Genomic DNA, 16640 nt, shown 5'->3' with positions numbered 1-16640 from the left:
ACAGTCCCTAACTAGAAAAAAACTGTCTCCTACATCCTAGAACCTTAATTTGTTCCCTCCTTGGCTATGGCTATCTCTTTTAAACCTGAGATGGTTTTTAGAAGAAAGACAACATGATAGAAAAGGAAGATGAGGACAATGATATTCTGCGCATGCCCAAGATGGCCGCCGCACCGCTGAACAGCTGATGCGGCGACGGGCCTATTTTGGGCCGGACCGGGTGGGGGGGGGTTCTTTTTGACAGCTTGGACCCCCCGCCCGGGTAGAAGACAGCGCGGTGAGTCAGAGGATGGGCGAATTGGTAGGCGTCTCGGGTTCCCTCAGGAGGTCCCGGAGCGCTCTCCCTCGGCGGTGTGGCCGGCGATGGCGGCGGCGGCGGTGGCGGCGGCGGCCCGGCCTTTTCCAGCGGCCCGGCCTTTTCCAGCAGTGGCGGCGGCGGCGGTGGCGGCGGCGGTGGCGGCGGTGGCGGCGGCGGTGGCGGCGGCGGTGGCGGCGGCCTGGCTTGGCCCTGCTTCAGGAGGGGCCTTAGAGCCTTTCTCCCCTCTGTCCCCTCCGTCTGCGGTGCCGGTGGTGTGGGCAGCCTGGCCTTTTCCAGCAGTGGCGGCGGCGGTGGCGGCGGCGGTGGCGGCGGCGGTGGCGGCGGCGGTGGCGGCGGCGGTGGCGGCGGCGGTGGCGGCGGTGGCGGCGGCGGTGGCGGCGGCCTGGTTGGACCGGCTTGGCCCAGTAGTTGGGGCCGGTGGCATGACCCAGCAAACCCGGCGGGTGAGTGGCCTATTCCAGCTGGCGGCCTGGCTTAGTGGCCACGAAGAGGCCCGATGGTCGCCTTCTTTGCCATCCTGAAGGTTGTCCACGGGTCTTGGGGGCGCCCTCCCTACCATCTAGAGGCGTCTATGGACCGTCTATGGGGGCTTTGAGTCCTTTGCCCCCGGACTTTTGGAGAGATGCCTCGTCGGTGGAGCAGCTTGGCCCATTAGGCGCGTGTTTCGGCCTCTTTGTCAACCTGAAGGACGATCACGGGCCATGTAGGCACCTTTTTACCATCTTGGAGGATGCCCATGGGCTGGCTGCAAGGGGATCTTCTGAAGACCTTTGGTCCCCAGCTGGGGGAATTGAGGATGGTCCTGGACAATCCTAGCTTGACTATTGTAGGACTATATCCTTCTCCCCCCCCCCCGCGCCCATAGACCACCCCTCGGGATTGGAGATGAGGGGTTGGAGCTCTGACTGAATCATGGCGGTTTGTTTATCTACCGCCCAAGACCTATATCCCGTCTGTCTTCCACTCGGAATTACTGGTGCGTCAATTTCCATCTTGACAGGTCCAGGATGGGTCTGTTTGCCGGACTTTTATCATGCGGACATTTACAGCGGCTGACCTTCTTGCCCTGCGAGATTCCCCTCTCTTGCGGGTCTGGCCCCCCACATTATCGAGGGCCCATCTTGAGGACGGGTTTTGGAACCCCGAGAGATGGCATGCCAAAAATAGGAGACTCAGGGATTTTAATTAATTATTTTAATCGGGTTTTAAGAATTTTAATGGGAATTTTAAGGAGGCGGGAACTGGCGGGTTTGGGTTGGAGGGAGGTAGTGTCGGGTGGGGGTGGGAGGGTTAGGGCGGGTGTTGGGGGTAGCCCGTCGGGAGAGAAACCAGTCCCTGCGCGTGCTCGTGGCGATTATTTAGTGGGTTCGGAGGTTATGGGGGGGGAATGTGTTCCTTTTTGTGAGGGTGGTTCCATTTGCACGGTAAGTGGGAGGGGCAGATATGGCGGAAGGGGGGGATCGTATCGGTCTAGGGGGTCACGCGTTCGATGTCTGCAAGCGATCGCGTGCCCCGATCCCTCTGACTTTTCCCGTTCCCCGGATGGTCAAGACCCTCAGAGCCTGGGCCTTCGTCTTATGTTATGCAACGCACGGTCCGTGGCCAATAAGGCCCCCTAATACGATCTTATCCAGGGTGGCGCGGATCTTATAGGCGTTACGGAGACCTGGTTGGGCACTGAAGGCGTGCCCTGGTGAAATGTGCCCACGGGTTTCCGTGCATTCCATCAGCCGAGGCCCAGGGTAGGGGTGGGGGTGGCGGTTGCTATTAAAGAGAGTCTAGAGCCGAGGAGACCACTGTACCTCAGATCGCGGTGTGAATCCCTCTTTGTGAGATGGGGTCATAGGTGTCAGATGGGCTTGCTGGTCACGTACCTGGCTCCTTGCTGCGTGACAGCTGCCCTGCCCGAGCTCCTGGAGGTGCTTGCGGGGTGGCAGTGGAGCCCCCCAGAGTTTTAGTCTTGGGGGACTTTAACTTGCCATTTGCCGGCTCGTCATCGACAGTGGCTCGGGAGTTCATGGCTTCCATGACGGCCTTGGACCTGACTCAAGTAGTGGATGGCCCCACTCACATCGGGGGTGGCACTCTGGATCTTATTTTTATCTCTGGTCAGTGGTGGAAGGATCTGGATTTGAGAGATGTAGTCATAGAACCTTTGTCATGGTCAGATCACTCTCTCCTTCGCCTGGACTTTCTGACCGCCACTCAACACCGCGGGAGGCGGAACCACAATGTTGGTTCCGTCCCAGGCGCCTGATGGACCGGAGAGGTTCGGACGGAGCTTGGGCCACTTCCTGAGGTCTGGCTCACGGCACGGCAGAGGAACTAGCCGCAGCCTGGCAGCGGGCTGCGGCTGGGGCTTTAGACCGTGTCGTGCCTCTGCGACCTCTGACCCGGCGCAGATCCCAACCGGCTCCTTGGTTCTCCGAGGAGCTGAGGGGATGAAGCGCGGAGAAGGCGCCTAGAGCTCCTGGAGGTCTAGCCGTTTAGAGGCTGATCGGACACTAGTTGGGTCCTATACTAGGACCTACCTGGTGGCACTGAGGAAGCGGCGTTGCTCGCCTCCTCCCTCATTGCGTCGGCAGATAACCGCCCAGCCGCCCTGTTTGGGTGACCCGTTCCCTCCTTCACCAGGGGGCGGGATGACCCGTTGCAGGGGCGTGCTGAGGAGTTTAATGGTTATCTATACGATAAAATCGTTCAGCTTGAGGCGGTCTAGACCAAAATTGCGGCGATTCAGATGAGGCGTCTGAGGGTGGTCTTGGTGACATTTTCTGGGATGAGTTTGACCCTGTGGCTCCGAGGACATGGACAGGTTGTTGGGTAGGCTGAATGCCACCACGTGTTTACTGGACCCGTGCCCTCCTGGCTGGTGCTGGCCACTCAGGAGGTGACACGAGGCTGGCTCCAGGCGATTCAGTGCCTCCTTGTTGGAGGAGTCTTTCCGGCCGCCTTGAAAGAGGCGGTGGTGAAACCCCTCCTCAAGAAGCCCTCCTGGACCCGGCTGTCTTAGGTAATTATCGTCCGGTCTCAACCTTCGCTTGGCGAAGGTTGTAGAGAGTATGGTGGCATATCAGTTTCCCTGCACCTGGATGAAACTGTCTATCTAGACCCGTTCCAGTCCGGTTTCCGGCCCGGCTACAGCACGGAGACGGCTTTGGTCGCGTTGGGGGATGATCTCTGGAGGGCCAGGGATGAGGTTGTTCCTCTGTCCTGGTCCTATTAGACCTCTCAGCGGCTTTCGATACCATCGACCATGGTATCCTGCTGCGCGGTTGGAGGATTGGGAGTGGGAGGCACCGTTTATCGGTGGTTCTCCTCCTATCTCTCCGACCGGTCGCAGACGGTGTTGACAGGGGCAGAGGTCGGCCCGGGCGCCTCACTTGTGGGGTGCCGCGGGGTCGATTCTCTCGCCCTTCTGTTCAACATCTATATGAAGCCGCTGGGTGAGATCATCAGTGGCTTCGTGTGAGGTACCAGCTGTACGCTGATGACACCCAGCTGTACTTTTCCACACGGGCCACCCCAATGAAGCTATCGAAGTGCTGTCCCGGTGTTTGGAAGCCGTCTGGTCTGGATGGGGAGAAACAGGCTCAAGCTCAATCCTTCCAAGACAGAGTGGCTGTGGATGCGGCATCCCGGTACAGTCAGCTGAGTCCTCGGCTGACTGTTGGGGCGAGTCACTGGCCCCGATGGAGAGGGTGCGCAATCTGGGCGTTCTCCTGGATGAGCGGCTGTCTTTTGAAGATCATTTGGCCGTCTCCAGGAGAGCTTTCCACCAGGTTCGCCTGGTGCGCCAGTTCGCCCTTTCTAGACCGGGATGCCTTATGCACGGTCACTCACGCCCTCGTGACGTCTCGCCTGGATTACTGCAATGCTCTCTAAATGGGGCTCCCTTGAGGGGCATCCGGAGGCTTCAGTTAGTCAGAATGCAGCTGCGCGGGTGATAGAGGGAGCCCTCGTGGCTCCCGTGTTACACCTATCCTGCGCAGACTGCACTGGCTACCTGTGGCCTTCGGGTGCGCTTCAAGGTGCTGGTGACAATCTTTAAAGCGCTCCATGGCATAGGGCCGGGCTATTTACGGGACCGCCTACTGCTACCAAATACCTCTCACCGACCGTGCGCTCTCACAGAGGGACTCCTCAGGGTGCCGTCAGCTAGGCAGTGCCGTCTGGCGACACCAGGAAGGGCCTTCTCTGTGGGGGCTCCCACCCTCTGGAGCGAACTCCTCCAGGACTTCGTCAACTTCCGGACCTCCGAACCTTCGTCATGAGCTTAAAACACACTTATTCATCTGCGCGGGACTGGATTAGATTTTAAAGTTATGGGTTTTAAGGGGTTTTTATTATTTATACTATTTTAAATTTGGGCAATAGAATAAGTTTTTTAATTGTTGTTTTTAATCTGTATTTATATGTATTTTAACTGCCTGTGAACCGCCCTGAGTCCTTAGGGAGATAGGGCGGTATATAAATTGAAAAATAAAATAAATAAATAAAATAAATAAAATAAAATAAAATAATAATGATGACAACAGACAAGAGAATTCTATGACTATCTGACTATCTTATAGGGGTCTCTACAATGATTGGTTAGAACAGGGGTGTCAAATTCGCAGTCCCTGGGCTAGATGTGTCACACACTGGCCATGCCCACCCCCGTTTTAGCAAAGGGGGGGGAAGTCACATTGTCATGTGATGACAATGTGATGCCGCGAGTTTGACACTCCTGGATTACAACATGCAGTGTAATGGTTCCAAGATTGCTATGATGTCATTCTATAAATTAAGAATTCTTTATAGTTCCAATCCTGAGAACAGAAAGTGTCTGAAAGAAGAATATGGACTTCAGAGAAATTATTCTTGTTAGGTGACCATCATACTTAGCAAAAACATTTTCATGGATTGTTCACATGAATATTTGAATTTTTCATCTTGGGTCTTGTTTTAATGGCGGATGGAGAGAAATATGGTGATATATACAGAATAAATACATATTGTCAGTTTTCAAAATACCTTTTGGGTCTAATTTTCAAAGATTTTAACTTAGGTTTAGAAAAAAATAATAATACTATAATAAATTCTAAGAAAAGTTGCTTGCTATAGTATGAAACTCTAAAACTCTTATTAAACGTTCAGCTTTGTATTAGTTTTTTTAAACACCCCTCCTCCCACATACACACATATGGGGACAATCATATCTCTAGCAAAGAGAGACTCTCTGAAATATTCATTATGAAGACCTAAATGCAAAAGCCACGTAGGGGTTTCCAACAAATACAACTAGACTTGCCACTGTGAAATATAGTAGGAAACTATGAGTCAGCTAAAAGTCAGTTGCTCAGATTGCTTATTGTCTGCCAAAATGATCAGTTCTCTTGCTAAAGGGAAGAGAGGTTGTTAACTGTAGGAAATGCTCCCTAATTTCAATCCTAAAGATTTTTATTCCCAATGATGTCCAACCACTTCCTTTATGAATAACTTCCTGATCTGAGACCAAGTCTTTCTGAGGAAAAGATAGAGTCTATTTTAAGTGGTTTTGTTTTGGTGGCTTTATAAATATTCATCTCTTCTATTAGATATGTCTAAATGAATAGAAATGCTTATCATGATGCATTGGATAAAGTTTTGAAAGCAGATGACTTTAAGTAAATAAAAACCAAGTGAAATACAAAATAATGTTTAAAAAATTAAACTAAGAAAACACTCAAATTAAAGCAGCTACTCACACAGGTTTTAAAAACTGAGGGAGTTTGAAAGTTACACCTCCTATTAAAAATAATATTTTTTAGAAAAGAAATAAGGGTTTATGGAAAGGGGCCAAAACATTTTTATGACAGTGAATTTCAACAGGTATCATAAACATCAGAATAAAGAAGCTAATTCTATTCATATTCCAGTGATAAGCAGACAGCTCCTTTCTTCAATTTTTACTACTGAATTCACCCATAGTACTGTCAGTATGTTCTTAATAGCCTTACTACCACTGTTTTGTTCTTCCTGCCTACTAGCCATATACCTTACAAAAGAAAAGGGAACTGCTTAGTCAGAAAAACAGAGTCAGAGTAGTGTTTCTTATACACATTTTCTCTGTTTAGCCAAAACATTGAAGGGGAAAAAAATCTGGCTGAAATAATATAAATAATATTTTTGAAATTAGAATGAATAGAAAACTGGAAAAAAGTATCACAGAATACTGGTGCCCTTATTTGCTTATTTAATAGTATTTCTAAATCTTCCCCTTGTCAATGGCCAGTGGACAGAAACAAGCCAAAAATTAGAGGAAGGGTGCTGGCATTCAAACCATAATCAAGGAGAGGGACTGCTATATCTTGCTTCCCAGACAAGGCTGTGAGGAACTGCTGGAAAGTAGGAGGTATGTATAAACAACCAGCAAGATCACATTACCTTGCGTACCACAAGAAGAGATAAAGTGATGCATACTGGTTAACGTGCTGGACTGGACAAGGAGATCCCAGGTTCAAGTCTACTCACAGCCATAAAAAACGTCTTTTTTGGGGGGGGAAATATGTTGCCTTCAGCTTCTAAATGAATTGGGGTGGAGAGAGTGTGTGAAAAGGGACAGTGCTCTCTAACCTCTTTTGAATCAATCGAACCATTTGTGTGCATTATATGGAAGTGAGAGAAACATGTTTCTCACTGTTTGGTGTCATCTTCCTTAAGGACGGATGCATACAGTAATCCTGCATGGTTTGAGAACTTACTTGAAAAAATGTCCGTCTCTCTTATGAATGAAAAAAAGCCACTGAATAGAATTCAAATGGAATCACAGCAGCAGATAACAAACCTTGCCAAAATGTCTAATGCTTTCTATTAATGAAGAAGATCTGGCTTGGCCTAAGATTTGAGGGAAAGCTTTTCCTCTCAGTGTTGTCATTGTTGAAAGTTTATCAAAAGCCAACATTTCCCACAACTATGTCCTCACCCAGTAATCACTGGAAAAACGGAACTCTTCTGACATTAAACACAACAGGCAAGCAAGCAAACTATTATATGTATAAGAGGCTGAACTTTAAGCCTTTGATTAATTAAAATGGAATGTTGAAAGAACCACAATGCAGTTAGGAAACATGAAGGAAGCAAATACAGGTTTCTAACTTGTATGTCATGCTCACATCATCTATCCACTGTTGACCTCACCCCATTCCTAAGAGGACTTTAAGGGGTGTGCATAAGAGCACAAACGTGCCTACGGTTCCTGTCCTATTGTTTCTTACCCTATATATATATATATATGCTTATACTTCCTTGTTTCTCCTCATATATATGTTTATATATTATATAATCTTTTTGTGTTATGCTTGTGTATATTGTTATGACAAAATTAAATAAATAAATGAAAATAAATAAATAAATAGATGAGCAATCCAGTTCAGATAGGTACCTCTGAGTCTATATGCCTCATTCAGCTTCATTTTTATTTGGAATGTATATGAACTAAAATGCAATTGTGTACACTTTTCCCAACTTTGCATTTTGGATTAAAATGTGCATGAAAATTCATATAATTATCAACATTTTTAAAAAGGCACATTAGAAAGAACTGATATGTGCATAAAAACTCAATACAATTATATGGACATTTTTTAAAATTACAATTTCATACCAAAATGGAATGAAGCTAACTTTAAAACTCATGGAAAAATGAGAAACTGGTGAAACTGATTTAAGCTAATTTGTCTATCATCCTGTGTATTTTGCTATTACTAATGTACGTATTATCTTGTATTACCAATATAATGGAAGAATTGCTTTATTATATTAAAACAGGAAAAATACACTTTTGCAAATAAAAACTAAATGTATAATGAATTTATTTTCATAATGAAAGCTGAAGTAATACAATAATTGCTACTGCTATGTTTAATATGCTGTTATTTAAAATGCTATTTCTTGCATTAAAAGAAGGTCTAGCAAACTATTATTCCTGATGATAGGTGAAAACAACTAGTATTTAAAATAATTTAAAATATGAACATCAATACAATTTTGTTTTTCTTTTGTTCTGCTTTGTTTAGGACAAAGAATTGTCTGGACTCCAAGATTACACATGGCCTTTTTTAGTCCTGGAGCTTTCTAAATATTGTTATTCAAATTGACATATTGGATACGTTTTTGGAGACCGATCGTACTAACTACAGTTAATATTAATTCATTGTGTGTACATTAGCAAATACATATTTAGCTTTACTCTGAGCCTACACCCACAAAAAGGCAAAGTTAAATTAGTTTTGCACTAGTTTAGAGAGAGTAATAGCAAGGTTCAGAGGACAAGAGAGGGTTGCTACAGCTCCTAAAAACCATTAAGTATATTTGTTAAGTTCTGGAGAACTTGTGTGGTTCTATAATGAAAAAATAATAAAGGCAGCACTTCTCCAGGTAAGCATTGCTCCTACTCTGCTACAGCTCTATAGAAGGTTCCAGGAGTGATAGCTGGCATTTTGAACAGTTATCTCAAATAGTAATTCATTCTCTCTCCTTCCCCCTCCCCCATCTCTCTCTCTCCCTCCCTCCCTCCCTCTTTCTGTGTGCATGTGTGTATGGGTTTAGAGGGGGGTTTAACAAGCATACAATTTTTTAAATGATGTGCATTTTCAAAGCTAAAATCAAAAACAAACAGTTGTCCAGAGGTTCTCAAAGTTATTAAGAATGTACCTTGCTCTTTATTTTGTTTTCTTTGTAGCCATTTTTCCACTGTTTCAGCACCAACGCTCTCCAACACAAATTCATCCAGTACCTGGGGGTGAAGAGAAAGATAGGCCTTCACTTTTTCATCTGTCAAACCTGCAAAAGAGAACATTATTGTTTATACTATTGCTATTTCAAGGAAAAAAGCAACAAAAAAACCCATCAAAATCCTCATTCAGAAATTAACTTTATTGTGCTTAGGAATATCTGAAGAAAGGCTTTACAATGCTTAATTCAAAGAAGATAAAGAGATGAAATAAGACACAGACTCAAAAAACAGAATGCCACATGAAAGATTATTAAGGGATAATTATGAATGAAAAATGTCTATGGAGATTCTTAATCATCCAGGTCATAGTTGTTCCAAAGGTGCTTTTTCCAAAAGGCAACAGGACATTCTAACATTTTGCTTCTCATCCAAGAAGTTCCTTCAGTTCAGTTATTAAAAAAAAAACAAGAAAGTCCATTTTACATTTGGAAAACACATGTTTGGAATATGAATGAGAAACCTAAAGTTAAAGCAAACTGAAGCTAATCCTGCTTCATACAAAAACCAACATGATGGCATATAGAGAGACAAAGATTTGAAGGATTTGAAACTGGGTTTGTGTTAACTAGCGAAGCAAAAGCTTTTCATTTAGCAAAAAAGAAGAGGAAATCTAACATCAACAAACTCAATATTAGAAAATACAGTATGTTAAATTAGAAACAGGCACAGAGAAACATTATAGTGTAAAGTCATATGTTATGTTCGGGAAGTAACGAGGCTGGAGACCAGGGTAGTGACAACAGCTCTTTAATATAGGGTGAAACCAGCAACCTGGCTGGGGAAAAACCTCTCCTTATATACTGTTTAACTGGCGGCTTCAACCAATCAGCAACGTGCTTGTTTCCCGCCAACACATTTAAAGATACATAACACTCCTCCCCTCCCAGAAAACACTTTACCTATATTTACATATTATTTACATGTTATTTTTCGACGTAGTCACGCAAATAACCTGGGCGTCTCCTGATTCTTTCGGACCTGCGCGGTTCAGTCCTTGGGAGTGGGTTGAGCTGGTCGGAGGGGCTGGTTGCTCCTCCCAGCTCTTTCGCTAGGCCATCCGGCCCTGGATTACTTGCAGACTCTTTTTCTAGGCCATCCGGCCTTGGATTACTTGCAGAGTCGTCCCTGCTGTTTCCAAGGGGAACCTGATGGCGTCGCTGGACCTCCTGGGACTCAGCTAAGTCTTGCGCCTCTCCCGGGTTACGGTCAGCTGTGGGTTCAAATAATGTGTGGTCATGGTCTGTTTCATTTAGCTCGGATTGTTCGGCTATTCGTTTTCTTATTTGATCTATGTGGCGCCTCCATACTCGGTTGTCTTGTAACTCAACTAAGTATGACTTTGGACCGGTTGCTTTTATGATTTGCCCTGCCAGCCAACTTGGGCCGTCCCCATAGTTGCGGGCCCACACTCGGTCGCCTATGCCCATTTCTCTGGTTTTCTCCAATTCCCCCTTGTAACCCTCTGGTGTGTAGTGGGGGTTTAAACAGTCGAGTGGGCACCGGAGCTTCCGTCCCATCAATAATTCGGCTGGGCTTCTGCCTGTTGCAGTGCTGGGGGTTCTATGCTGAACGGCCAGAAAGAAATCTATCTTTGTTTGCCAGTCGCCTGGCTTGAGTCTGGACAATGCCTCTTTAGCGCTCCGGACGGAACGCTCTGCAAGGCCATTCGATGCAGGGTGGAAGGGCGCAGATTCTAACTGACCCATCTGGTTTTACCGGTGTGACGATTGGCGTCTCCCATTTGGCATGGTCGACTGGTACCAGTATCCCTTGCCTTATTAGCTTGTCTATTTCCTTATCAATTTTGGGCTTAAGGGCAAAAGGTACCCTTCTTGCTTTTATCCGGATTGGGGCTACCTGGGGGTCTAGATTAAACGAGATAGGGGTCCCCTTGTACTTGCCCAGGCAGTCCTTGAACACATCTTCGAATTCCCTCATGAGTGCATCTTTAAGGTTAACGTCACTTCGGTAGATGCCGGTCACTCCCATGCCCAAGGCACGGAACCAGTCTAGTCCCAACAAACTTGGCAGGGTTCCTTCGATGATCGTGATGGGAAGGGTCTTCTTGTGTGGTCCGTACTCGACTCGGACGGAGGTGGTCCCTCGAACAGGGATGCGATTCCCTTGATAGTCGTGGACTCGTAGCCGTTGTGTTTGCAGGTGTCGTTTTGCTACTGTTGGCAAAGCTTTCGCAAGAGTGTCCCAGGACATGATTGTGATCGCTGACCCGGTGTCCACTTCTAGTCGGCAGGGCACTCCTTCTATTTTGGGTTTGGTGAAGATTTTCTTCTCCACCTTGGTTCTGTGACCTATGATCACGGTCGTTCGATTCAAGTTCGCGCCTTTTTGTTTGAGCCAATCACGGGTCGCCTGGCGATCCAGCGCTCTGATTGGTCGGTTTGAATTTTCGGCGGGAAGGTTGGGGTGCTCGACAGACTTGAGCCAGGTGCCCTTCTTCTCGCACCGCCGACATGTAGCGTCCTTGAATTTGCATTGTTGGCTGGTGTTGTCCTCCGCAACTTCCGCATTCCTCCCGGTCTTCTTTGCCACGTTTCTCGATCGACAAACCCTTCCTCATCCTCGCCGTCTGATTCGGTCTGGATCTCTTCTTGGTGCACGGGGTTGATTTTGTGCTCGCCTTGGTGTGAGTGGCTTTGCAGGGTCTCTGCCGCTTGGGTGGACATTTCATGCGCTCTGGCCGTCCAGGCGTTTGCCAGCGTTAGATTGCTTTTTGATAGCAGCCGCCTCCATAAGCGCATGTCTCTGACCCCACGGATGAGTTGCTCTAGCAGCGCCTCGTCCAGGTCTCGGTACCCACAGTCTTTGGAGGCTTTCCATGAGGCGGCCATGTAGTCGCTGATGGATTCGCCTTCTAGCTGTCGGCTCTCCAAATTCAAAACGCCGACGATTTGGACGGCGTTGGTGCGAAATGGTTTTTTAGCAGGGTTTGCAGAGTTGGCCACGATACCGATTGTACCGGCGTTGGCTCTGCTAGGGCTTCCGCGATGTCGATGACCTCGGGACCGCAGTGGCTCAAGAAATATGCCCTTTTGCGGTTGTCTGGAACTCCTTGCAGTTCGTTTGCTTCTAGAAAGCTTTCGAAACGGGTCATGTACGTTCCCCATTTCTCTCTGGCTGGGTCAAACGGCGCGGGCGGAGTGTAACTGGCCATCTCCGTGTCTCTGCCCTGGGTTTGCTGGGTTCGGTTCTTCCGTGCTTCAGCTCGGTTCTGGTGCTCCTTAGCCTCGAGATCCCACCTTCGTCGCCAGTGTTATGTTCGGGAAGTAACGAGGCTGGAGACCAGGGTAGTGACAACAGCTCTTTAATATAGGGTGAAACCAGCAACCTGGCTGGGGAAAAACCTCTCCTTATATACTGTTTAACCGGCGGCTTCAACCAATCAGCAACGTGCTTGTTTCCCGCCAACACATTTAAAGATACATAACATCATATGTTATTGATTTCTGACATATATGCATCCAAATAAATTTTAAATACATATATGAAAAGAGAAATAACAGAAAAATAAAAGGCTAAGTATTAGAGAGCCATATTTTCATCCCCACCCATTTTATAACATATACAACATTGCTGCCTGTTCATACAGACTGAAGACCTCAAAATGCACACAAATAGGTTAAAAGAATTTCTGATTCTGAGGCAACTAAAGCTGAGAAAAAAATCACAACAGAATAGTGTGCAGTGGCAGCACATGGAGATATAAATTAAGGCTTTGATCATCACAGAGGCCATTCTACCCTTAAGAAAAACAGAGCAAAAATGTCCCCACTACAAGTAAAACCCAAGACAGTAAGATAAGGACATAGAAAGTCCTCACTTTATGACCATAATAGAGCCCAAAACGTCTGTTGCTAAATGAGACAGTGTGTTGAGTTTTGTCCCATTTAACAACCTTTCTTGCCATAATTATTAAGTGAATCATTGCAGTTATTAAGTTAGTAACATGGCTGTTAAGTGAATCTGCTTCCCCATTGATTTTGTTTGTAAAGTCACAAAAGATGATCACATAAATATAAGCCAGTTGCCAAGCATCCAAATTTCGATCATTTGACCATGGGGATGCCACATCGGTTGTAGGTGTGAAAAATGGTCATAAGTCATTTTTTTTCAGTGTGCCGTAACTTCAAATGGTCACTAAATGAATGGTTATAAATCAAGGATTATCTGTAGTAAACAATAATTAGAAGACTAACTTTTAAAAGAAAAATTGAGGCATGATTTGTGCTACATCACAAAATTGCATTTATTGAAAAGAAAGAATTGTAAAGATAATTGCTTCAATGATTCAGGATAAGGAAAGCAGTAATAGAAGAATGGTAACATAAAGAAAAACTCCAGTTTTTACAAAATAAAACAAAATTTTAAGTTAAAAAATGCCAAATTCCACTGAAGTGTTTCCAGATTCAGTCTGGGAGACAATGTCATGATTAGTGATAACATATAAAGCTGTTAAACTGAAGCTTTTGTTAAAAATAATAATAATTCCATTTATGACTTCCAAAGACTCTGAACGTTTGTTGACCCCAAACAGTTTAAATGTAGTTTTGCAGTTCAAAAATGGAAAGAGGTCAATATACAACAATAACGTATTCTGCAAGCATAAGGATTTGTGCAGCAGAATACTGCACAATATGCAATCATATAGGTTTGTGCAGCATGGCTGGTACTACTTCTCATGAATGAATGAATGAATGAATGAATGAATGAATGAATGAATGATCTGGTACTAGAAGTTTTTTTTATCTACAAGGAAAAAACTATCTGCCACTGCCTTTTTCTGAGATAGTTTTTGACTTCCCCACATATTCTACAGATTTCCTGGTGGTCCCCTGTTATAAATATTAACTGGGTTTGATCCCACTGATCCTCACTTATATCAGGCCAGGCACCTATGTACTGCCCCCTTGCGTGATATCTTCCATAGGGAATAGGATCAAAAATAGCTCCTAATAGATTTCAGAAAATTAGACAAGAGTCTCACATGTAATTTCAAAAACTTCCCAAAGCTTATCTCCTTTTTTTGTACGTGCCAAGATTGATCCTTGCTCATTCAATTTCATACATAAAATTAATTCCATCTTCAGCACACACACAAAAAAACACCCTCCATTTATAACTTTAAAAATACAATTAACTGTAAGGAAAAGCTGCAAGAAAGAAGACAATGGAACCAGAGTAATGCCCATATTTAGAGACAACCATGCTATGAGCTATAGCCTGAATGCACAAGAAAAGACCCCCAGATTTTTACTGCAAAAATCAGAGCAGATAGCTAGGAAACAAACCAGTTTTGTTAAGTAACATAGTAGGACATTGAGCACATAACTGAACACCTCTTTAAAACAGGCTGAGCACTGACATTTATGTTCTCCTCTTGGTAAAAAAAAAACTGAGACAATGCATTGGCATTCTGCAGGATAAATTTATTATAAAGAATCATTTTTCTTTCACTAAAGTGCTGGCTTCCCTCCTAAAACTGCAATTCCTATGCCAAAATGCAAAGCCTGAGAAAATTCAGTAAAGTGCATTCTTTACAGACTGATTTTCAGTGAAATGTTCCTTTAATTATCCCATGTCACAAACTAAATTATATATTTCATCAGGGGTTGTGCAAGACAAAAATTTGCTAGATTATGCCTGCATTTTGTATAGTATAAAACTTAAACCTATCTCTTTAAAACAGTAAAGAAACTACAAACAAAGGCAGCTGTGTGCGAGTACTAATTTGATCAAATAGATAAATAAAAGCAATAATTATATCCTGAGAGATGTAACAGACTGAAGCAGAAAATGTTTAATACATGCAATAGAATTTCTTTTTTGATGAGCGTCTTTCCTACCCTTAGTTATATCCAACTGATGTCCACGTACTTCGTTATTCATAATAATACAGGATCACAACCACTAAGCTTAAATCAAATAGTATTATCAAAACACTACAAAGCTTGCATTTCTCTTACAACTTTATCAGCTTTGATACACAATATTTTTTTAAAAAATTATTTCACTACAAAAATATTCCTACCTTTGTTACTGGTATGTTACAAATATTTTTCAAAGACGTATTGGAAACAAGTGCATCAAATTGCCTAGAGGGAGTAAGTTACATGTTTTTACAAACAAAAAACACTCTTAATATAAAAGTGTTAATTAGTTCTGCTGGGGACTGCAGTGACATCTTAACTGTAATAATGCCTTAACTACTGCTTCTCAATGAGAGTATATGGGAGATAAACATTTTTTTTTACATTAGCAGTGTGAATAGTGTTCATTACCATCATCACTGGGTTTCCAAACTATTGGAAGGATTTCATATGTATTAGATATTTTGCAGCAACCATATACAGTAAATTATGATTAGTTTGTTTACTCTCATAAAATATATTATATAATCTTACTTAAAACTACCCTGCTAAAGAACCCTGATGAGATTTGAGTAAGTAATTCCTCAATTCACAGACTTGGTTTATATTTCATACTGTGAGAGATTATACATGTATGCAGGTGTGTATTTGTGTCACAAACTCACACATTTTCACCTCACATTACAGCAGCATCTGGATACTGGAGGTTAGTACAAGAATACAGATTGTCCTTAATGATTATTCATTTTACGACTGGACAAAATTACAATGGTCACAGAATGGATGTTTTGTGGCCCATAAATGGTCTGGCTGCTTCAATGGTCAAATGACTGCATGTGGGTCAGCTTTATGGCATTTTGTGGTCACATGACTGCAATTTAAATGAATGAGTTTGCTTAACAACCACTGCAAAAAAGGCTAGAAAATTACTTCTGGTCATGGATGCATACGAGGCACAAAATACCAGGTTCATACATGAAGGTTTAAATTAATGGATTTATTGCTAAAAGCCTATGCACAGAAGTTTACTCAGACTAATGGTCAGCACCAGTGGTGGGATTCAAGTAATTTAACAACCGGTTCTCTGCCCTAATGATTTCAGTTTAGAATTGTGACGTAATCACAAAAAAATGAAGTCCAACACCCTTTGAATGCTATTAGTGTTTTTTCCAATTCTATCTGGGTGCTGACCAGTGGTGGGATTCAGCCAACTGGTTGTTAACTTTCTGAGCAGTTTGGCTAACTGATTGTTGGAAGAAATCATTAGGGCAGAGAACCGGTTGTTAAATTACTTGAATCCCACCACTGGACAGCTCCCTATATAAGGACTAGCTATCAGGCAGGGTTTTGCTGGATGTTACAGATCTACAATAAAGAACAGTTATATGAGCCTGGCTTCCCGTCTGCGCTAATGATTTCTTCCAACAACCAGTTTGCCAAACTGCTCAGAAAGTTAACAACCGGTTCTCCCAAAGTGGTGCAAATTGGCTGAATCCCACCACTGGTCAGCACCCAGATAGAATTGGAAAAAACACTAATAGCATTCAAAGGGTGTTGGACTTCATTTTTGTGTGATTACATCACAATTGTAAACTGATGCCTTTTTTAACTCCTCTCCTTCTCTCTGCCAGTCTCTCTCCTACAGTGCCTCAGCTTACCACAGCAATGATTTACAACC

The 16640-nt window shown here is 44.2% G+C and overlaps 1 protein-coding gene across 4 annotated transcripts in view; it reads right to left on the bottom strand.

The window, feature by feature from the left end:
* The window catches only part of PDE10A (phosphodiesterase 10A), a 146008-nt gene that overhangs the window by 74058 nt on the left and 55310 nt on the right, over positions 1 to 16640 (bottom strand). For all 4 annotated transcript variants that reach the window (XM_058167997.1, XM_058168001.1, XM_058168010.1 and 1 more), the window contains exon 2: positions 8996 to 9124. In XM_058167997.1, the coding sequence (XP_058023980.1) occupies positions 8996 to 9124 (129 nt within the window). The remainder of the gene's footprint in view (positions 1 to 8995; positions 9125 to 16640) is intronic.

Source organism: Ahaetulla prasina, chromosome 1 (genome assembly GCF_028640845.1).
Source record: "Ahaetulla prasina isolate Xishuangbanna chromosome 1, ASM2864084v1, whole genome shotgun sequence".
NCBI classification, from domain to species: domain Eukaryota; kingdom Metazoa; phylum Chordata; class Lepidosauria; order Squamata; family Colubridae; genus Ahaetulla; species Ahaetulla prasina.
This window is presented reverse-complemented; position numbering and strand designations above follow the sequence as displayed.